Genomic DNA, 22,547 nt, shown 5'->3' with positions numbered 1-22,547 from the left:
ATTACATTCTTATTAGGTTTCTGTTCGATCCTTTCAGGATTATTACCAGAATCTTCTTAGATTAGCCTGAATGGTATTCTTAACAAAAATCTTATCGGGTTCTTACACAAATATTACTGGGTTCTTTTTCACGAACATATTAGATTCGGACTGAACTCTTATTAGGCTCGAGCTTATTAGGTTCGCGCTAGATTCTTTCTAGTTTCTCATACGATGTACATGTAGGTACTCTTTCCAAACAAATTATTATTAATTACCAATTCCATAACAACTAATAGACAATCTAAAAGATTTACATGAGGTCACATCCCTTCCCTTAGCCCTGAACAGTTTTTACAGTCGATAAATATGCTATACATGGTTATTATGATAGATACAGATAGATATTATTGTAGATCGTTGAGTTGTGAATAAATTTCTCGATATCACCATTCGCATTAATCTAAAAGTTATGAAAGATATAGAAGAATTTGGGTATAAATGATATAAAAGTGTAAATGATAAATTGTCTAGGCATTGTGTGGCATTGTGTCGTAGGGCAACAATATTTTAGTTTTGTCTTAAGACAATGATCTCTATCGTTAAAAAAAACTTTCATAAAAATCGGCGGAAAAAAAATCAGCAGGTGATTACAAGAAACGCCTCGGTCGATCTTTACCAAAAACTTATCAGCACAATTCCCAACTAATATCAATCGGATGGTTTTTCAAGTTTCAAAATTGATTCAGGAAAGTGGACAATTTTTTCCTCAAAACTGATAGATAATAGTATTGAAATGTAACAATTATATATATATATATATATATATATATATATATATATATATATAATTTATACGTAATACTGTAAGTAGTAACTTTTCTATAAAATCATTTTTGAAGAACACAAAAAAGTGAGTCCATCCGAAGCTACCTTAGTGTGTGATATGATTATAAATATTTTTCCTTGTAAAACATAATTTTGATAATATTTTTAAAAGCTCTATTACATATCACCTCAGCATACATAATATATTTTATTAGCATATTTGTTCTATCTCTAATAGAATCGGTTCACCAGCCTCTTCTCTATAATTACACATGTCACTCGACTCTACGAACAAATCATTTAGATAAAGCACGTGGTATCAAACGATTGTGGTTTGATGTAATATATGGTACATTGAGGGCTCGATTTCTCTCTGAAGTTATACTAATAGAACAACGATGTTCTAGAGAATAAATATTTTGCATATAAAATAATATAAAAAATTCATTGTAAATACTTTTGTGGTGTTAGTTTTGATATTATGCTTCATGACAATTTGGAATATTGTTAGACAATAAATAATAATAATTACATCTAACTTCAATCTTACCCATTACCCTAAAAGATTATTATAAAGTAAGTGCACTCAAAGATATATAATGCGAACAACATATTTTTTAATGATTCAAAATACATATATAAAAATTGTTAGTCTAATGCATATATGAAAATCGTTGGTCTAATGTTTCGTAATAATTTGCTAAATAACCATTGTGATATTATTCAACATACACATGTAAAATAATTCCGCATTGTTTAATTGATTATCAATTATAAGATCTACTGAAATTTTATGTATATTTGATACATATATTTATTTGTTTAGGCTGATGCCATTGTGAAAACCGATATCGTAACTGCGAAATTGTATCATACACACAGCATAATAGATTATTTATATCTCATTCATTTCGAACTTAATAAACAAATGATTGTTTTTATTCAAGATAATGGTGACATCATAATTCATATCAGTTTTAGATTTTATATGTTATTAATTTAGTCATTAATTGTTAAATAAAAATGTTTTAGGTATTAGAAGTCGTACCTGATTTATTCTATTCTGTTTATATGATAATTTAGCTAAATTATTAAATTAAATTGGCTAAATTAATTTGAATGCAATCTTATGTGTAAGATAACTTATATATTATCGCGGTTTTATTTTGCTCCGTTTATACATCATCATCTTCATCAGTGGTTCCCAATCTTTTCGTCCCGCGCTTCCCCACCCCTGTATTTTAAAAAAAACTTGCGCGCCCCTTAATTTTTCTAACAATGTAATTTCACAATTCATATTTGACATAATAATTCAATTATCAGGCTACAAATTAATATAAAATATGCAAAAATAAAAAATAATTATTCATTTATTAATTTTTTATACATTTTCTTTCCTTTTGTGCTAAAGTTGCAAGTTTCGCTTTAAACCATTTTAATTTTTTATGCATGTACGAAAATTACATGAACTGCATATTATCTTTTTAATACCTTATTCCGCAAAAATATAATATTAAAATAATAAATAGTATTACACTGCTATTTATAATTTAAAAAATACACTTCATGGTACTATTTTACATTATTTTTCTTAGCTTTAAAGTCCTTTTTATGTTTTAGCAATTCTGCAAAACGTTTCTTGTTTTCAAAACTAAATCCAGAGTTAGTTAGCTGTTGAGTCAATGAATGTAAATAAGAATGAAATTTTTATTTTAAGCCAAATAGTCGAAATAAAAACCAATAAATAAAAAACTATTGTGTACGTTTTGACACGTTTGATGTTGGCATAGATATTAACAAAGTCTAATAATCGGGCATCAATAAAAAACATAAATGTCTTTTAAGGATTTATTTTACATCCATACGTTTCGGCTATAATTCCAGCCTTCATTCAGATGAAAAATTTGTTAATTTTAGTGTTAAAACAGAAAATACAATAATAATCATAATCAGGATATTAATAATCCATGGTATCAGGACTATGTAACATAAACATTTAAATTGAAATAAAACAATATTTCAAAAAATACTAAACTTAAAAACATAAATACATAGTGTCGATATATGTGTTGTTCTTAAACTGGTTGAGGACAATCTTCTTATATATGTATATATGAAAGAAAGTGAATTTCTTACAATTGTTAATAACAGTTTAACCCTTTCCACTCGAGAATTGCAGAATGAATACGTATTTTAAAAGGGTTAATACAATTTTCTACATTAATATTATATTATATTTTTGCGGAATAAGGTGTTAAAAAGATAATAACCACCTTCAACGTGATTTTGTTATAGCTTTGTAAACGATATTCAAATTTTGAGTCAGTTGCAGCAGGATAAATAAACAAACCGCATAGTTCGTGATTGGTTGAATTGGTTGAGTGTTCATTGTTGTTTCTTTTTCGAGTTAATTCATACCTGCTTTGCTAGACGTGTCTGTCTCCCCTTGAGCTTCTAATTTCTTTCTTAAGTCCATGTAAATCACACTGTAGGTGTTAATGACTCCAAACAGTATTCCGTTGCAAAGGAATGCACCGACCATCACGATCCATGCGCGGGCTCCCCCGTCCGGTGGCGAAACCGCTCCTGCCTCCTCGCCCTTAGAGGATGGTTGTTCTTTAATTGCTGTCGACATTATTAAAAAATAATTGAAATTGAAAAATTGAACACGGTTACAGAAACTTAAGAGAAAAATCAAAATTATTTCATCGCGTTGTCGAGCATCAGTCGACGAAACAAACACGCATCAACCAGTCGCGATGAGTGCTTTGTAGTGAACTGCGTGCATGCTTCAGTAGATGCGCTCACACGCTGTTATATTTGGATTTCACTCACGCGGTGAGTGGCGAATTTGTTTTGAAGATTCTCTCGAAGTTCATAACTGTTGTGCCATCTTTACACTATTGTCTTCATACAGTAGGTTTGAAACCTGCATCGATTCATTCGTATAAATCAGGGCTTTTCAAACTTTTTTCATTCACGACCCCATTTATGATTGCAAGTTTCTTGACGACTTCATTTATGATTGCAAGTTTTTTTGACGACCTCATACAAATATAAAACTAGTGGGGTGTATGGCATCGTGCCTTAAGGCAAATTGCTGGAACTTCCCGTACCGTAACGGAATGTTCGAGGAATACTGAATGTTTTCAAATAGATTATTATTTATTGTAACATTGTCTAATATTTATAAGAATTATATAAACTGAATTGCAAAGTTGAAAATATTTGTTTAAAGTATTAGAACTATAGTCAGAATTAAAAATAAAATCTGAATTATTTTCGATATACAAAAAAAATTTTTTTGAAAAAAAAATTGAAACAAAATTTTTTTTCCAAAATCATTTATTTTGTTAAGACAAGCAGAAAGTACTCTGAATAATTTAAATTGGACGCTTAGTTCTCTCAAAAACTGCCTTTTTTTACACATTTAGCGCCGTATCTTTGAAATGGCTGGGCCTGCCTTTGTCAAAAACTAATAAACATTTCTTCCAATCATTACTAATTGAATGTTTTTTAGATCATTCAAATCGGATGCTCCGTTTTTTCAAAAATTCGATTTCTATTTTCTGCACTCTTTGCTCTTTATCTCCGTAACTGCTGGACTTGCCTTTGCCAAAAACTAATCAGCTCATCTCCCTATCATTAAGAATCGAATGTTTTTTGAACCATCCAAATCGGTTGATCCGTGCGCCCGAAAACGTGACTGGAAATTTGTATCCATACATACATACACACACATCCATTTTTTCTGAGGTATGCCAAAATGTTCAGAAACCTTCAAAACGTCGAGAAATGTAAAAATTTTCAATTTCGATTTTCGGCCCATTACAATAACTTACCCTACGGGAAGTAAAAAAACTAGTTGTGTATGGCATCGTGTCTTAAGGCAAATTGCTGGAACTTCCCGTACAAATTAAAATTTTTAAAATGATTCATATATTTTTTTTAAACTGAAAAAAAAATAGATTTTTGAGAATCTTGAAATTTTTGAAAAAAACACTTTTGAAAAATTTTGTTTTTTTTTTATTTTGGAAATTTTTTACTTTTTTTTCAAGGCAATCGGGCTGCGTTGGCTGCGTAGATACGTAATATCGAAGCGCGTATTGGTATGAAACCTATAGAAATATGAACAAAATTTAGTTTAAAAAGCCCTAATTTAAATGTATGTTTTTTATTATATTTCAATCAGCCTATACTGTAAAGAGTGAATAAGTATTTTTTGAACTATCGCCTGCAGAGACATTGTAAACAATTTCGAAATTATTAAGTTTTATTACATTTTCGACATTATTTCAACTCTGATGTCTCCTAAAACCTATTAATTAGTCCTTATATATTTTGTCAATTAGAATTAAAGAGCAATAAATCAAAATTTACCAATTATCTATAGATAAAAAATCAAATCAAATTAAAAATCTTATTATAATATGATAATATGATATTCTTTATGAATATTAATATTTTGTTCATAATTATTAACATTTATATTAATAATTAATGTTAATAATTATTAGCATACAAATATAAAAGAACTAGTTGTGTATACCATCGTGCCTTAAGGCAAATTGCTGGAACTTACGTACCGAAAATGAAAATGTTTATATATCTTTACGTTTCAGAGGTTTCTGAATATTTTGGCATACCTTAGAAAAAATGGATGTATGTGTGTGTGTACGAGGTCTGTTCAAAAAGTTTTCGTAATTTTCGTTTTTTCAAAAAAATATTTATTTATTCGTCTACATTAATGTGGTCCCCTTCAAAGTAGTCCCCCCCAGATATAATACACTTATGCCAGCGTTTTTTCCAATTTTCGAAGCACCCTTGATATTCACTTTTTGATATGTCCTTGAGCACTCTCGGCGATTTTCTTCAATCGAGGAAAACCGCCGTCCTTTCATGGGTCTCTTCAACTTTGGGAATAGGAAAAAGTCACACGGAGCCATATCTGGTGAATTTTTGCACTTTGCAACACTTGATTCATTTTTTACGCAAAATTTAATACAAATTCTTTGACTTTTTCAATTCTTCCATTGTAAAAATCGCCGAGCTCAGAAAAACACGTCGAACCTTAGCGACTACCACAGACAAAGTAAACAGTGAATATAGCTGAAAATTTCATCATACTTTAGGGGCATGTATACCAACACAATAAAAAAGAAAATTGACAATCAGACACTCCAGACCCGCGAAATTTAATTATTAGTAATTCCGGGTACTTTTTGAACAGACCATGTATGTTTTTTTTTTGTGTGTGTATGTTTTTTGTGTGTGTGTATGTTTTTTGTGTGTGTGTGCGGATACAATTTTTGTCGACGATTTCGTGAACACGGTTCAACCGATTTCAATTATTCAAAAAGCATTCGATTTCTATTGATAAGGAGACGTGCTGATTCAGGCAGGTCTAGTCTATTCGTTTCGAAGATACGGGGCAAAAAGTGCCAAAAACGGCAACTCAGTTTTTAAGAGAACGGAGGGTCCGATTTTAATAATTCAAAAAACATTTTACTTGTATTGACACTTGGAAAGGCAGGTCTAGCGGTTTCGGAGATTTAGTAAAAAAAGTAAAAAAAAATGCCATTTGACGGTCGAAAATGATCATTAGACATATGCACTCAAATCATCAGATACTTTATGGAGATTTTAATAATGTGTATAAATTTTGTTTACATTTCTATGTACGACGACGCGGCGCCTACGCGCTTTGATATTGCGTCTCTATGCAGCTAAAGCAGTGCGTTTGCTTTGGAAAAATTTCAAAATTTCCAAAATATTCCAAAATAAAACAGAAACATTTTTTTCTAAAAGTTTTTTTCCAAAAAAGACAATTTTTTTTTTCAAAAATTTAAAATTTCACAAAAATCTTTTATTTTTCAAAGTTTAAAAAAATTTAATCTGTTTTAAAAAATTAAATTTTTGGTACGGAAAGTTCCTACAATTTGCGTTAAGGCACGATGCCATACACCACTAGTTAGATTTCAAGATTAAACAATCGCTCTAGCTCTAGCCGAATTATCCTAAGCCAATGCAATACTCTAGCCATATATTATGTTTATCTATGAGCCCTATGTTTATTTATCTATGACTGTATCCTAGACATGACCTAGACCATGGCCGGTAATCTCGGAACAAACGTCTGTAACCCGAGTTTAGTTAGAGCCCCTGCCGCCGGTCGCGCTTGTTTTTTTTTTTTTTTTTTTTTTTCACTTTGAAATCGAATTTGACATATGACAGATACTTAAATTAAACATGGCGTCCATTGTAATAAATTTTTCATGGAGAGATAACCTAGACAATATAATAAATGCTTGTTAGAGTAAAAAACAAATAAGCTGTCGAAGTGCATTGTTTAACGAAGAAGAAATACCAAGAAAAATGCATGTATTATGTAGTTCCAGCGAGAAACGACGAAGTAAAAGTAAAATAAGTAATAATATTTGCCGGCTTTCAATCTAAGTGAGTACTTTTATTAATATGCATACTTCGAATTACTTTCATTTGATTGTACTATTCTGATATGATTTTTCATTACAGTTTAATAATTCAGAAATAATTGAGACATTTAACTATATCAATACTAGAAATTTTAAGGTTATAAATAGACAGAGAGAATTCCTGTCAGCTCTCTGAAAGGTATGTTATTAAATAACTAAATATAAATTAATCTTGTTCTAATAATGTAGGATCATAACTAATAATTCTACATCGATTTTTTCAGCAGTATAAAAGGAAAATACGTTCAAATGTAAAATGTTTAGACGGTTTACTAAACACATTCACAAGTGTACAAGTATTGATATGAGATGAATGAATACACAGGAAAAAACAATAAGAATGAAGTCTGAAATGTGCTGAAATCTTTGCTGATCTCCCACTAATATTGAACAGTACAACTCGTAATTATATATTAAGTCAGTTTGGAGAACATACTAAAAACACTAATGATATAATCGTAAGTGAAAGGAAATTCTCAATAAATGGTGAAATTCTAGCTAGTGCAAAGGTTAATTTAGGTTTGGCTATGTCACAGGAAAAGTTTTTAAGTATTAATAATTTCATTTTGATATTACAAGAAATATTATTATCTGTGTTGTTTAATGATGATAAAGGGAATCACATTGTATAGATTTTCAGGAACTGTCAAATGACAGGCAAAGTATAATCATGATTAATGATAAAATTCTAAAAAGCAAAGGGATAAAACATCCTTAATGTGCACTTGCTTATTGCATTTGACTATTCTGAAAGAGATGTCAATAGCTTTACTCTAAAATGTCTTATTGTAGATGCTATAAGAAAACTATTAAGTACTGTTATAATAATATCAATGATTGTTGTTTTTCTTTAAGACAATGATAATAATGACATTTTGAACAAACATTTGAATGCACATTAACAATAGCGCAGAAAAGATTCCCAAATAGAGACTGTACATCATAGATATTATGTAACTTAATGTTAATCAAAATAAATATATATGTAAATATATATATATATATATATATATATTGGTTATATATTGATCTGAATCAATATCAATCAAAGAATTGTGGTTATATATGTATATGTATATATATAAATAATATATACATTCATGTACATTTCTATTCTTTTTGTGCTCAGCTTGAAAGGCTGATATGCTAAAATGATATTACACACACATATATATATATATATATATATATATATATATTAACAAAGTCTAATAATCGGGCATAACATCAATAATATTAACATTATTAGACTTTGTTAATACATATGTCAACATCAAATTCAGAATCATACAAAATATATATATATATATATATATATATGTATATATATATATGTATATATATATATATATATATATATATATATTTGTATATATATATATATACATTGTGGATAGCGTGTACATTTAAGTACATTTTTATGCTTTTCGCACATAGTTTTTACAGCTTACTACCATCTATTATAATCATATATAATGTTATATATATATATATATATATATATATATATATATATATATATACATTGTGGATAATGTGTATATTTATGTACATTTTTATGCTATGTGTGCTTTGTTTATAAAGAGAACTATGTAGATATAATGTAGAATGTTTTTGTGAAAAATAAATGCTTCAAAATTTTTTTTTTTTCAATTTTTCTTTTTTTAAATTTTGAATTAAAACGGTCCATATAATTTTGGTTCATTTCTATAGTATTTTTTATACGCACCCGTTCAGGCGACTAGTGCCATCTGTAGCGCGGGGCTTCAACTAACACAGGAATGTGGCAACGAAATATGGCCCGAGAGAGCGATCTATATACTCTTCTTTTATCTATGACCTAGACGACCCTAGACAATAGAATAACGGTTTATATTTTCAACGCGGGCAACATGTCTGTCATGTCCCTTTTATCTTGTCCGCCATTTTCTTGGCCTCACAACTTTTAAAGTTTTCTTGGCGAGTTGTCAGTTTGGATCGGCTTGTAAAAATTAGGTTAAGTGCAATTACAAATGACGATTGGTTACAGTAATTCAATAATGAACAGCCAAGAAGGTGATATTTTGGCAGATGTTATATTTGTTATAGAGGGCACAGCATTCAATGGAGGATACTTTAATGATTTACGAAATAACTATATAATTCCTACTATGGAGTAAGTAAACTATATATTTGATAATTAATTAATATTAAATTTATTACTTAAATGATGACTTTTGAACGGATATTTGAAATCGGTTTGAGGTACCTCGAATTTTTTGGAGGTGTAACCTTGCTGTACATTGATTTAATTTTTCATTACTGATTAATAGTTCCGATAATTTTTGTTTATCAATATGGAGAGTGCAAATTAGATAATAAACATTGATTTGTTTGCAGCTATTTTAGTCCGGGATTAGAAGAAATTGATTATGTTCCTGAAGGTACAAATACATTGTATGGGATTGTCTTATACCAAGCATCAGATTGTATGCCTTTTCCCAACTGCCAAACTTATGGGCCATTTTCAAATCCTCAAAAAATGTTACATACTTTAGATAAATTAGAGTAAGTATTAGTTTTTGTTATTAAATATATTATTAGTCCAGTCATTATAGTAAGTTCACCTCGGAATTCGAGATACCCAGCTTTAAGTCTGTAAATATTTGTACATTGACACCTAAAAGTTGTCCTACCACATGTAGGTTTTGAGACAACTTTTAGGTGTCAATATACAAATATTTACAGACTTACAGCCGGGTATCTCAAATTCCGAGAATCTTACCTAATTTAAGCTTGAATGACTGGACTATATAGATAATTTGTTATTAAACATAATATAGATTTTGTTATAATATTTTACTTAATTCAGACAACAAATATAAGATGTGTATTGATATTATTTGGTTATATTATTTTTATGGAATTATATTTTAGGATTATATTTTAGGATTATATATACATACTATATTTAGAATTATACATAGTCATATCTCATGTTATTTCATAGTCCAAAATTCAGTAATTTGTTATAATTTGAATTGCCAATAACTTTAGAATAACAGTAATAAGGTGACCATATTTTTTTAAGTCAAAACCGGGACAGTAATTTTTAGTTAATGCTAAACCAGAACGGGGGGCGGGAGGTGCTTTGAAATAACAAATGCTATTTAAGGATGTAATAAAAAAAACAATTTTATATGAATCAATTTTTTTTAAATCAGAATTGTGGACTTTTAGTCTATACTACTATGTAGAGTATACTTTTTTATCTATGATATTACATCTTATATTTTTTGATCCATATGTTTTATTTTTGCTTTTGAGTTTTGTATAAAATTTTCTTCATAATTAATTTGAAATAAATAGTAATTTTTTGTTTTTATAATTTTTGATAATTTACACACTAATTTTTGAAAAGATCTAAATCTGGGATAAGTATTGCTTTTAGAAAAACCCGGCACACAAGGTGGAAATCCGGGACGTATGGTCACTTTAACAGTAACCACAAAATTATAAAATATGGGATAAATATTGTTTTTGTTGTTAAATGTTCAATATTTGTTTTATTTTTTCAATAATAAACCAAAATTTCATTTTTTGTATAGCTACTACATTTTCCTTCATTATATAATATTGATATTATTTATTTTAGGAAGAATGGAAACTAAATTTTTTGTTTATATTATAGTTTTTTTTTATTTTTAATTGTTTCATTAAATTACTGTTGTATTAAATTGTGTTTTTAGAAAGGGCAGACTTAGCAATATTTTTAAGAATAGTATCTTTCTTACTTGGTTATGATTTTATGAAGGTTAATTGGAGGCAAAGGAGAGTCTTGTGCCCATATAGCCGAGGGTTTAGCTACTGCTTTGATGTGCTTTGAAGAATTACAATTAAAAAGAGATAACAATACTTTAGCCCAAAAACACTGCATTTTGATATGTAATTCTCCACCGTATTTAGTTCCAGTTACGGAATGCTATAGCTATGCTAACAAAACTGTTGATCAGTTGGCAATAATATTACAAGAGGTATGATTTTAAATTTAACTATGTCCATAGATCTTTTTGTTTTAAAACTACTATAATTTTCTTTTTTTATAGCATTCAATGATATTATATTATTGTTACTGCTATCATTGACAATTTTATTTCTTTTCAGAAAAGTATACATTTGTCTATTATATCACCTCGTAAATTAGTAACATTATTGAAAATATTTGAAAAAGCTGGTGGAGATTTATCGACCTTACAGACAAAAAATTATGCTAAAGATCCTCGTCATTTAGTATTACTAAAGGGTTATAGGTCAGTTTGCAATTTATTCATATTTTATTATATACTGTTTTTTTTATTGTTTATTAACATAATTTTCAATATTTTTTTTTTTGTGCAGTTTGAAAGAAAGGCCTATAAACGAAAATATTCACCAGACCACTATAAATATGAATCCCACATTGCTCTCACCACTTTCTACTATTGATAGTCCAAAACCAAGTAGTGTACAACCAATAGTACCTATGAATTCTACTACATCCGGCCAATTTAGACCAAATCAAAATTCTGGTAAGTTCAGTTCATATTTAACTCATCACTAATTCAGTAACTAACATCAATTTTTCATGATTATTCTATTATGGCAGATTCGAAATATATACAATATTATATTGTTTTATTATTATATTTTTGTTTGTAGGTATGCCATCAAATACACCTATGATCGGCAATAATTTAAATCAAATTCGTCAAGTGAATCATATCAATGGGCAATTTCCAAATCAGTCTCAAATGTGTGGTTCATCTTATCTGTCATCTAATCCAATGCAAAGAGGTCCGAACCCCAGAGCATGGATGATGCCTCCACAACAAGTAATATAATAAACTTTGTAATATTATATATTTATTTTAATTATAAAACTACTAAAGTTTTATATTTATTTTAAATACGCCCATACCTTACTTTAATTTGGAGTTACATTCCTAGATGTATACACCATTATATTCCTAGAATATAATTGTGTATAGATGTCCATGTAAAAATTAAAGCTAGGTTACATTGTTACAACTATTTTGTAAAAAGTAAGTTGGCTCTATTTTACAAAAAATTAGCTCAATGTCTGCTGGACAACATTTTTGTCAACATTAATAAATTTCTTTATAGCAATTGTTATTTGCCTGGAGCATTTCAAAACTACTTCCGTGCTATCAGCACTTCTTTTTTTTTAAAAAAAAAAACACTTCCATAACTTTGCCTAACTATCTAACTAAAATCAAACACATCATTTTTGATATTTGTTTTAAGGTAAAATTTTATTTTTTGAAGATTTATTATTATGGCTTAATTCTTATTAGCCAAATTGCAATAGTAGTTCTTCATTAGAGTAGTTTTGGTTTGTGGGAGATTAACAATTAATTTCTCCAGTCTACTCTAATTTCAAAGAAAAATATAAAATGAAAAGCTCAAACCTGAAACAATCTTCAAAAACACAATCAGCAACACAACTTCAAAAACTTAGTAACAAAAATGGTGCGAAGTGAGGTATTTGATGCATCAATTGTATTTGTCTAAATTAAATGTGATTTAATTATTATCTAATAGTAGTAGTAGTAATAATAGTAAATAGCATCTAAAATATTATTGTTTTTACAATATATATATATATATTGAATATTATTAGAGACCACCATATATGAATAATCAAGCATTGGGACAAAATAGTGCTCTAATTAGTCAACTGACAACGCCTTCTCACACAATTCAATGTGGTGGCACGCAAGGAAATATGATGCAAAATTTTCAGGGCACAGGTAAATAATTTAAATTACATAAATAAGTACCCTCATTCTGTTAACTTTGTTTAGTTTTATTCTTCTGTATGTGTTAGGTAATATACCTAAAACAATAAGGCATAAAAAGGCCAATTACTTTAGTAATGACAATATGTTATATTTTACTCTTTACCAATTTTAAAAGTAAATTTTTTTGTAAAACTTTGTACTCGTGTTTTATAACATTGTTTTTTTTCAGCTGCTGGTAATATAAATACTCCATCGCAGCAACAAACTTTATCTCAACCAAATGCAGTTCAAAATTCAATTAGAGAAAGACACACAATTTGGCATGGTCTTCTTGAATGGATTGAAAAAGCCAAGACTCCAAGTGATCAGCAGAAACATACTAAACATGTACCTTGCACAGTTTCTGCTAATTCCAAGGATGGCGAACCAGAATTGTATATGATTATAATGAATACTTGTTATATATATATATGTATTATATATATGTACTTGTTATATATTATATATATTAGGGTGGTCCTTAATATGGACATTTTCGAATAGGGTGGGCCTTAATATAAACATTTTTGAATTTCTTTGCTCCCAAGGTTCTCAAATGGTTCCAAATTGATAAAAAACAATTTTCTGACAGTTTTAGCTCCTAATATTAACTTTTAGATAGTGCGCAATTCAATCAAACTTTGCATGGAAATAGCATATATATATATATATATATACATCCTTTGCATCTTAATAAAAGATGGATTTTTTTTATAGGAAAGCTGAATCATGGCCTCCTAAATTAATAATGCAGTTGATGCCAAAACAATTAATTAGCAATATTGGAGGACAATATTTAAAGGACTCTAAATCAGTATTATTTCACCCACAAGCCTGTGATGCTCTGGAATCATTGACTAAAGTTATGAGTTCTGGCTTTGTAAGTCAATCAATTATTATTTCTTATTGATTATTTTATTGGCTTTTACTAAATGAGTAATTAAATTTCACAGGCAGGATGTGTTCATTTTACTGCTATGGCACCTGGAGTGTGTGATATTAAAGTGCTTATATTATTGTACACAGCAGAAAAAAAAGCCTACTTAGGATTTATTCCAAATAATCAAAATGCTTTTGTTGACAGATTGCGAAGAGTAATACAACAGCAAAAACAATCTCAGGTATTAATGAGGCAAGGCCAGGTAGGATATATTGTTTACACAGAGTGATATTTTGTCGATAACCATCTATACTAAAAATGATACTAGGCACCCCCAGGCTCACAGGGTAATATGAGTTCTACTCCAGGTGTCCCTTCACCTGGTCAGTTAGGTAGTGCTACAATGAATAGTTCGGGAAACAGACAAGCAACATCTTCACAACCAAATTCACAGGTTTTTAGCAACAAAGATAATTTTTTTGATTTTTGATTGATAATTAAACAAATCAATTTTTTAGAGTGGTATTATGTTGTCTCAGACAAATACTATGACAATGGGGGGTGGACAAATAACGCAAAATGTTGTTCCAACTTCCACAACAAATGTTAATAATGGTCCACGTATTGGATTAATGGTAGTTATTTCAAAATATGTTTTGTTCAATTATTGTTTCAAAATAAGTTATATTTGATTTTAAATTTACAGCAACCAGGGGCGAATAACATGAGTGGTCAAAACCAAAATAATATTAGAGGCGCACAAAATATGATGGGCGGACCATCTCAGAGACCTCCATTTGATCACATAGAAGCAGCAAGGCAACAAAATTTAGAAAAAATTCTGCAGGTGACTAATAATTCATTGAAAAATAATTTTTCAAATGTTTTTAATATATAGGACCGATTGCATTTAGAACAAAGTGTATATATTATATATATATATATATATATATATATATATATATATTGAGGATTCTTTGTTCAACATTGAATCATATTGAAATGAATAAAAGAGCCCACACTCCGAAAAAAGAAATATTTATTTTAAATTTGTACGTTTTGAGAGGAGATATGTCTCATCATTCAGCTAGAAGAAATTTAAATATTTTTTTTTTTAGATCATATATATATATATATATATATATATATATATATATAATTAATTTGAGTTAAAAAGTCGGGTGTTACATCAATAAAAATAGTATGGGAGTTCTTAGAAATTTATTTAAAATCCATACGTTTTGGCTAGCATCTTAGCCTTCATTCGGTGGCAATCAATTTAACTGTAAAAATTAAAACTAAATAAATATGTAAGAATTTTCATAGAAAAGGTTACCCTTAGTTCCATTTTCATACAATATATATGCATTGCATTATTCATATTTAACATTTAATATTTGTTCCACTCATATCACAAAATTCTATAATATATATATATATATATATATATATATATATATATATATATATTCATATATTCATATGCATAATTTATTATTATGCTTGGTAGTTAAAACAAACCTTGGAAGCTGCTCAACAAGCAGAAGCGCAATATAAAAGTCAATTGGAAATATATAGCCATGTACAACAAATTCAAGAAAGTCTTCAAACTGCACAGCACAAGGAAGCTCAATATAAACAACAGATTGATGTAAGTCCGTAACTTATATAATAATAATAATAAATGGTAGTCTGCCTGAAGGTACATGGTGTGAGAGCCACCACAAATAAATGATTTCCTTACCCTTTGTCTATCATTCCCATTACCACTCCTCTCCCCTTTAATAATATTCCACCTCCACTTTTTTTTCATGTACCTTTCTTTCCGAACTTCTGCTTCCATGCTTCTTGATCCTGTGCTTCGGTTTTCAGTAGTTCCCTGTATTTTCTCTTTGCGTAAGTTGTCAATCCTATGGGTATATATATATATATATATATATATATATATATATATATATATATATGTAATAGTAGCAAACTTTATTTTATTTTTAAACAGCAAGAGCAGAGAAAACAGTTGCAAGCACAATTACAGCAAATGCAACAACGAGGCATGAATGTTCCGCAAGGTGGTACTGGATCCATAACAAATTCAATGACTGGTCAAACAAACATTTCCAGCGGCATGCCAGGTACAGGAATGTGAGTTCTCAATAATTAATTGAATAGGTAATGTGAAATATTTTTAAATGAATCTGTAGTCTGAACAATATTTAAAGATTAATGTTATTAGTTATGATGAGTGGTGGGAATAAATTGTAAATATTTTTATTGTGGAAATTGAATGAGAGTTTGCTATGTTTTTAGAGTTGATTATGGTTCATAGATTTTTGTATATTGAATATATTAAGATTAGTTAATACCAATATTAATATGTGATAATTTTAGCAAAAAAATCTAAATTATTTTGTAGAGTAATGTTTTATTTTTAACTTTAATTATTAAAATTTTTATCAAAACCTATTTATAATTTGTATATATGCTAATAAATAATTTTTATAAATATGATTTTAAATACTGTTCAGTATATGAAATAGCTCCCTGAAAGAACATTCAAAGACACATTTCATTTTCCAATAGTTTCGCGCATTTGTATCATAAAAGATATTCAAGAATGTCTATAATTATTTGAAACTATTAAAAAAACATTGATGATAAGTGGTACGGAAGTACTAACACAAAAGAATAATTCGCAAAACTTGATATATACTAACAAACATAATTAATATAAAAACACTATATTTAAAAATAAAATTTCATAAATCAACAAAGCAACAAGGAAAGAACACATTGTAATGAATTCATTGATGGAAAAAAAGTTGATGAAATGTAGAAAATTCTATTTTAAAAATGCTTGGCGAGCCACAGAAAAATGCGAGTGTCTTAGAGCAAGTGAGTGGGAGGAACCCGAAAGGAAAGAGTTAAATGAATAAGATTTTTTTTACTATTAGTTTATTTATGAACAATATAGGGGTTTTCCATGTATATAAATATATACCAATGAATGTAAATAAAATATAACATGATTATTCTTTATGAGAGGATCTAACTACAAGTAGGACAAATTATTTACAGTATACTTTGGGTAAATAATAATAAATAAATAAAAGAGTGCACGTAAGGTTCACGCACGATTGAAGTGAAACTTATTTGCTTCGGTACAAGACAGTAAAAATAAACACATCATATAACAATTATTAATAACAAGTAATATGGTAACGCTCGTGATGCACACATTTATTAGTGTCAATCATTATACACATTATATATATAGTGATAAATTATAAATTATATATTTATAATAGCATTAAAAATATGTATAATATTTAAAAACAATAATGTTATTAAAGCCATACTTCAAATATAACATGATCTCGGTTTGTCATTGTAATTAGCATTTAGAAATGAATCTTCATTCGAGAAATGAAATAATTTCTGATTTTTCTGAATTCTATAAAATTCGTTCACACATTGGATTATGTTAAACAATGCCTAAAAAAATATTGTTTTCACAATTTCACTCATCATGTAATTGTGTTTGAAGAGAGCTTCATGTAATTAAAATTAACATACATTCATTGACTGCTGGTATCTTTATTACTTTTTAGCTGGCGATATAATCTCATTCTTTAAACAGCTGTAATATCTGTCTTGTCTAAAAAATATTTTCCATTTTAATAACTTCAAAGATTTATAGAAACTATGAATAATATAGAAATAATTTCTAATCAATAAACTTACGTTCACTACATGGCACAAATGTTCAATTTGTTTTATTATTTTCAAGGAACAGGGTAAAATAATCTTCTGATTCGGGCATTTGTCATTAAATCAAGATTTGTACTTCGATGTAACTTTAAAATGTTTATTTATCCATGCCGATTTACTTGTTGATATCGGTACGCATACAACGTTGATGCCGGTACGAATACAACGACAGATCTCTATTCACATACACGACGACTAATCACAATCCGACCCGTATTGAAATGATTTCATCGAGAGCGAATGGCGTAAAATCGTAACGCAATTTCCGTTGCATTTGTACGGTTTACACCGTAGTCGCAAAAGTCGCTAAAGAAGTTTTACTTCAATAATTCAAGTAAAGTAATAAATACAAATTCAAGTTTTGCGATTTTGAAACAATTGTATGAACTATTTCAAATTTTGTGGCCATGATCTCTTAATATAATTCAACTTCAATTAATTGCAGTTGTACGTCTCCAAGTATGTATAATGTATATATTTATAAACACAAACACGCTAACAACACATGTACGAGTTTTGAATTGTGTGCCGTTCAAAGTAGTCCGTGCGATCGAGTGCGTTGGGCAATCGAGTCTTTCTGGTCCTAGTCATATATATTTATACGTTTCTTATCTATATACCCATTATATATTAGCTATGGCCTAATTTACTTGTACGCTCTTTGATTTCGGTTATCAAACACAATCAAACAACTGCTTCACATATCAAAATACCAAACCTGCCAAAGGCGCGTTATTGATTCCAGTAGCCATAGATATCAAATTCAAAACGTCATTTCTAGGCGTGTCGTGAGAAATTCATTAGTTTTAGTTTTTCTATGTTTCCACTTTGTTCGATTGATGAGCATGTTTACATTTAATGTCACTTAACAAGACGTTCTATGCTATTTCTCTGTATCTGTATTTATATGTCGATACATGTGTACAATCATTTGTCTATATATAATTTAGTGTATCCTAATTATTAGTATTGTATCAAGTACCTCGTTCTTAATAAAGCGCGGATAATAAAGGTGAGATGCTCTGATAAGCTTTTTGGTTACTCTAAATCGTATTGATTTTCATTGAATTGTCATTCAGATATTCAAAATGAACTACAATCTAACAGTATTTCAAGAGCCTCGAGGAGTGATGAGAATTATTCAATTTGTAAGTGTGCAGTCCCTGCATTGGTTTGCAAATTGTGTATCTAATTTTTTTTGTAGATTTTTTCAATATGCGCTTTTGCTACAATATCTGGATATAGCAGCATGTACAAATACATGTGCCAAAGTAAAGCATATGATGCAAAAATAGAATATCCATTTCGGATATCTCTTCCTGTATCTGATTCTCCCACAGAAGGCTCTAGTGGTGATTTATCGTCTGATGCTCAATTTTTTGTTGCAACTGGAGTGTTGTCATTTTTATATTGTATTTTTATTGTAATTTTTTATGTGGGGTGTGATGAACTGTACAAGAAGAATACCCAAATTCCATTGATAGTAAGAAAGATTTTATATATTTGAACAATTTTTGATTTATTATTTATTTATATTTGTGATTATTCTAGGATTTCTCACTCACTGTGATTTTAGCAGTATTTTGGTTATCAGGAAGTGCAGCTTGGGCTAATGGACTAAATGGCTTGAAAACTCTAGTGATTTTACCGGATTCATGTTCTGTTGTTGAGATGCCAAGTTTTTCAACATTAAATATTTCTGTGGTTAGTATTATATATATATATATATATATATATATATATATATATATTTTGATAATTACTACTACTACGATTTTTTTCATTTAATTTATTTGTAACGAGGTAAAATTAGGTCTTACAAGGTAAACTATTTCAAAATGTTGTGAAAAAGTTATAAACTTGCAATGATTAACATTAAATTTTATAACACCACCCATTAGATTTTTTTTTAGAATCAAAATTATAACGAGGTTTATTTTTGGTAAAATATTATTATATGTATTTTTATATTTAGACTTTCTATACTGACTTCATATACTGATGACCTATTATTATTGTAATTAAAGTATTTTCGAGAAGTCTTTTGCTTTCAACTTGAGATAATATTCTTTTTCTGCTGAATTATGACATTGTTTTGACATGACATTGCGTTGATTTTTAATTACAGATTCTTGGATTTTTAAACTTTTTTCTGTGGGCTTCCGATTTGTGGTTCTTATACAAAGAAACTACATGGTTCCAAATTAAACAGGCCAGTTCTGGACCAATCACACCAACAGTTTAAATTAATAAAGTTACAGAGTATTATTCATTTCATTGATTATTAAGGTATGATTCTAAAACTAGTCGTACGAGCTAACAAAATAAAGTTTAGTAGTATGTTTAGAAATGTATTAGGGATGGTACTAATTTCATTATTAAGAATTGGATTATAATAGCTACCATATTAAGTGTATAGATTCAAAAAATAAAACATTAGTTGATTATGATTAATGCAGGGGCACTTATTACTTAAGAAAACGCTATTGATTTCAATTACTAACTATTGGAAACGTTGCATTATCAAGTAGTATGATTAACATTTTTTGCCCCTTTTCATGACAATAAAATGTTACATGTGCCACTGACTTGAGCATTTTCATCACGTAGGATTTGAGATCATGTAGCTCTAAATTACAGCATTGAGAATCTTTATATTAGTTATATTATATTTATTATCTAATAATTTTATGCTCCATTGTTATTAGTTTCTTGCTTATATTTATTGTTTTATTTTTCTGCTAATAAAAAAGACAATATATTTAGAATAAATTTATTTTTTCATAAACATGTAAAATATTGGCCATTTTAGCTATAAGCACCATATAATTTAATAATATATAAGTGTGAACATTTTAATATTGTTTTTAGTATTGTTAATTATTAAATATCACACAATCAATTGACACTTTCACAAGATACATTGAATATATTGTTAATTCATACATAATTTTACAGTTACATTTAATACAATGTATTCCTTCGAAACACATTACAAACATACAAATACAGTCAAATTAACATAACTTACAGAAATGCTGTAATGTCAGATCATTTTACAATAGTTTACCCAATTATTTAAAAAAAATGCTAAGTACATTTATTGTTTTTAATTATTTTACCCAGTACAGCTAGTTTTAATTTTTGTATTTGATACAGCAGTAACGTAATAGATTTGAATAGACTTATTTAAACTATTAGGTAATATGCAAATTATAATTAAAAATATTACGATGAAATTTGGGTATTCAAACTTGACTGTCGCAATGAATATCTCCACAATATCAATAGTTTAATAATAGTCAGAAATCATTTGGAATACTATACATTTATATATTAAAATAACTTTAAATTTTAAAATTTAAATTAAACTAATCTAAAATTTACATTTACATATAATTTTGAAGCGTACTGCTAAGCAGACTATGTTATACAACTAGAGACAGTTTTCTTAACAGCATCCCTAGCATAGGGTATATATGATAAAGAATACCATGTCATCGCTAATGACTGTATTATGATGAAAAGCAGTGCCAAACCCGGATTCTTCAACTGAAAAAAAACATGCTTAGAGAACATATCTATATAATTTATATTTGATGAAATCTATAGACTAAGAAGTTTTAATTTTTTGTAGAAAATTGAATTAAAATAATAATAATATATTGGTGTTTATAAATAAAAGCAATTACCCCAATTGCAGCAAACAAAGTTATAGCAAATGATACAGCAACAATGACAGTTGCCACAATTCTTGTGGGTGCAAACATTTTCTTAATTTGATTGACTGGTCCCATTAGAAAACATGTACTATAATCAAATACATATATAAGTATGATATACATTAAAAACTACAAAACTAATGTTATACCATATTTACCTAGTAAGAGACACAATATTTCCAATAGTGTAAAATACTGCAAAAACAGTTAAATCTTTTGACAAAAATAGAGCAAACGAGCCTAAAAAGGAAAGCAGAACTCCAATAACAAAACAAAATATGAATCCCTTTAATCGGGTAGACCAACTTAATGTAGATGCATCAGATATCTGTGAAACAAAAGTTTTAATGTAGTACAGTCGTATTTTTGAAAAAATAAACATATAATTATTTATTACTTGTGTGATTATTCCACTTTCCTCATCGGTCTGTTCATTGCCGCTCAAAGCTCGACGCAATTTGTCCATCATCTAGTACAATATATCCGTAGTGTTTTATAATTAATTTATCTAAATCGAAAGTAGCCCACAACTGTATAAATGTGAGCACTTGTTGCATTCACAATTTTATGGATATTAGGAATGTGGAGGAAATATATTGATATATCATATGCGATTTTGTAGCGTGTTACTGTTTAATATTAATTATTACTGAAAATCATCTAAAAACTTAAAAATATCAAATCAAACAAACGATAGCAACAGGTTCATGACAGATCTCTTGAAATGTATATCGCATTATCGCATATCGCTACATATGTTAAAATTATCGATGTGTGAGTCAATCCCATAACGCAATAATTAGGACATTATACGGAGCGGTGGTATAAAACTGTCATTTTGCACGATTTAGGTGCTGCTCAACGGCGAATTGTTACAATTTATTGTTCCGAACTAGTAAACTAGTGGTTGTATATTATAAATTGTCTAGGGTTATAAGCACACATATTTGATAATTAATATTATAAAACTATTAAATGATATGTTTTGACTCAAAAGTTTATCTACCGTATCTTGATAGATTGGGGACAATAAAAGTGAAGACACTTATTATATTGT

At 28.5% G+C, this 22,547-nt stretch overlaps 4 protein-coding genes and 1 long non-coding RNA gene across 6 annotated transcripts in view; 3 read left to right on the top strand and 2 right to left on the bottom strand.

The window, feature by feature from the left end:
- Window positions 1-3,561, bottom strand: part of LOC113376832 (monocarboxylate transporter 10) — a 36,784-nt gene extending 33,223 nt beyond the window's left edge. Inside the window, exon 1 of the mRNA XM_026616901.1 lies at window positions 3,226-3,561. Within this exon, the coding sequence (XP_026472686.1) occupies window positions 3,226-3,442 (217 nt within the window). The 5' untranslated portion in view covers window positions 3,443-3,561. The remainder of the gene's footprint in view (window positions 1-3,225) is intronic.
- A 3,433-nt stretch (window positions 3,562-6,994) lies between these two features.
- LOC113376536 lies at window positions 6,995-7,715 on the top strand. The gene is made up of 3 exons (XR_003367040.1): window positions 6,995-7,263; window positions 7,342-7,440; window positions 7,526-7,715. It is a non-coding gene; the product is annotated as an uncharacterized LOC113376536 (long non-coding RNA).
- A 1,534-nt stretch (window positions 7,716-9,249) lies between these two features.
- On the top strand, window positions 9,250-16,280 carry LOC113376532 (mediator of RNA polymerase II transcription subunit 25-like). The gene is made up of 15 exons (XM_026616484.1): window positions 9,250-9,456; window positions 9,681-9,848; window positions 11,095-11,314; window positions 11,445-11,590; window positions 11,679-11,848; window positions 11,979-12,151; window positions 12,961-13,090; window positions 13,311-13,515; window positions 13,838-14,000; window positions 14,074-14,262; window positions 14,329-14,454; window positions 14,519-14,635; window positions 14,707-14,847; window positions 15,511-15,651; window positions 16,000-16,280. Exons 1-15 carry the CDS (start codon window positions 9,314-9,316, stop codon window positions 16,144-16,146), a joined length of 2,379 nt encoding a protein of 792 aa, XP_026472269.1. The 5' UTR covers window positions 9,250-9,313; the 3' UTR covers window positions 16,147-16,280.
- Window positions 16,281-18,500: 2,220 nt separating this feature from the next.
- LOC113376534 (synaptophysin-like protein 2) lies at window positions 18,501-20,455 on the top strand. Its single transcript, XM_026616486.1, has 5 exons — window positions 18,501-18,780; window positions 18,848-18,916; window positions 18,973-19,251; window positions 19,320-19,472; window positions 19,897-20,455. Exons 2-5 carry the CDS (start codon window positions 18,857-18,859, stop codon window positions 20,011-20,013), a joined length of 609 nt encoding a protein of 202 aa, XP_026472271.1. The 5' UTR covers window positions 18,501-18,780; window positions 18,848-18,856; the 3' UTR covers window positions 20,014-20,455.
- A 579-nt stretch (window positions 20,456-21,034) lies between these two features.
- Window positions 21,035-22,235, bottom strand: LOC113376535 (vesicle transport protein SFT2A). Of its 2 annotated transcripts, XM_026616488.1 has the most exons (4): window positions 21,888-22,224; window positions 21,649-21,818; window positions 21,461-21,578; window positions 21,043-21,320 (listed from the first exon to the last, which is right to left on the bottom strand). In XM_026616488.1, exons 1-4 carry the CDS (start codon window positions 21,957-21,959, stop codon window positions 21,192-21,194), a joined length of 489 nt encoding a protein of 162 aa, XP_026472273.1. In that variant the 5' UTR covers window positions 21,960-22,224; the 3' UTR covers window positions 21,043-21,191. The 2 variants fall into 2 exon arrangements, with proteins under 2 accessions (XP_026472272.1, XP_026472273.1); XM_026616487.1 differs by having other exon boundaries at window positions 21,035-21,320; window positions 21,649-22,235.
- Between the last annotated feature and the right edge of the window lie 312 nt (window positions 22,236-22,547).

Source organism: Ctenocephalides felis, unplaced genomic scaffold, assembly GCF_003426905.1.
Source record: "Ctenocephalides felis isolate EL2017-DRISC unplaced genomic scaffold, ASM342690v1 CF-g0.4_SCAFFOLD_01886, whole genome shotgun sequence".
NCBI lineage: Eukaryota > Metazoa > Arthropoda > Insecta > Siphonaptera > Pulicidae > Ctenocephalides > Ctenocephalides felis.
Note: the sequence above shows the minus strand (reverse complement) of the source record. Positions and strands in the feature narration are given on the sequence as shown.

Bases quoted from the DNA above. Each gene is read 5' to 3' on its own strand.
- LOC113376532 (XM_026616484.1), top strand. From the start codon at position 9,314: ATGACGATTGGTTACAGTAATTCAATAATGAACAGCCAAGAAGGTGAT. The intron at 11,849-11,978 runs GTAAGTTCAGTT...TTTTGTTTGTAG, and splicing joins TAGACCAAATCAAAATTCTG to GTATGCCATCAAATACACCT. The intron at 13,091-13,310 runs GTAAATAATTTA...GTTTTTTTTCAG, and splicing joins GCAAAATTTTCAGGGCACAG to CTGCTGGTAATATAAATACT.
- LOC113376534 (XM_026616486.1), top strand. From the start codon at position 18,857: ATGAACTACAATCTAACAGTATTTCAAGAGCCTCGAGGAGTGATGAGA. The intron at 19,252-19,319 runs GTAAGAAAGATT...TGATTATTCTAG, and splicing joins ATACCCAAATTCCATTGATA to GATTTCTCACTCACTGTGAT. The intron at 19,473-19,896 runs GTTAGTATTATA...TTTTAATTACAG, and splicing joins CAACATTAAATATTTCTGTG to ATTCTTGGATTTTTAAACTT.
- LOC113376535 (XM_026616487.1), bottom strand. From the start codon at position 21,959: ATGATGGACAAATTGCGTCGAGCTTTGAGCGGCAATGAACAGACCGAT. The intron at 21,579-21,648 runs GTAAATATGGTA...ATTTGATTATAG, and splicing joins AATATTGTGTCTCTTACTAG to TACATGTTTTCTAATGGGAC. The intron at 21,321-21,460 runs GTAATTGCTTTT...GTTTTTTTTCAG, and splicing joins CTTTGTTTGCTGCAATTGGG to TTGAAGAATCCGGGTTTGGC.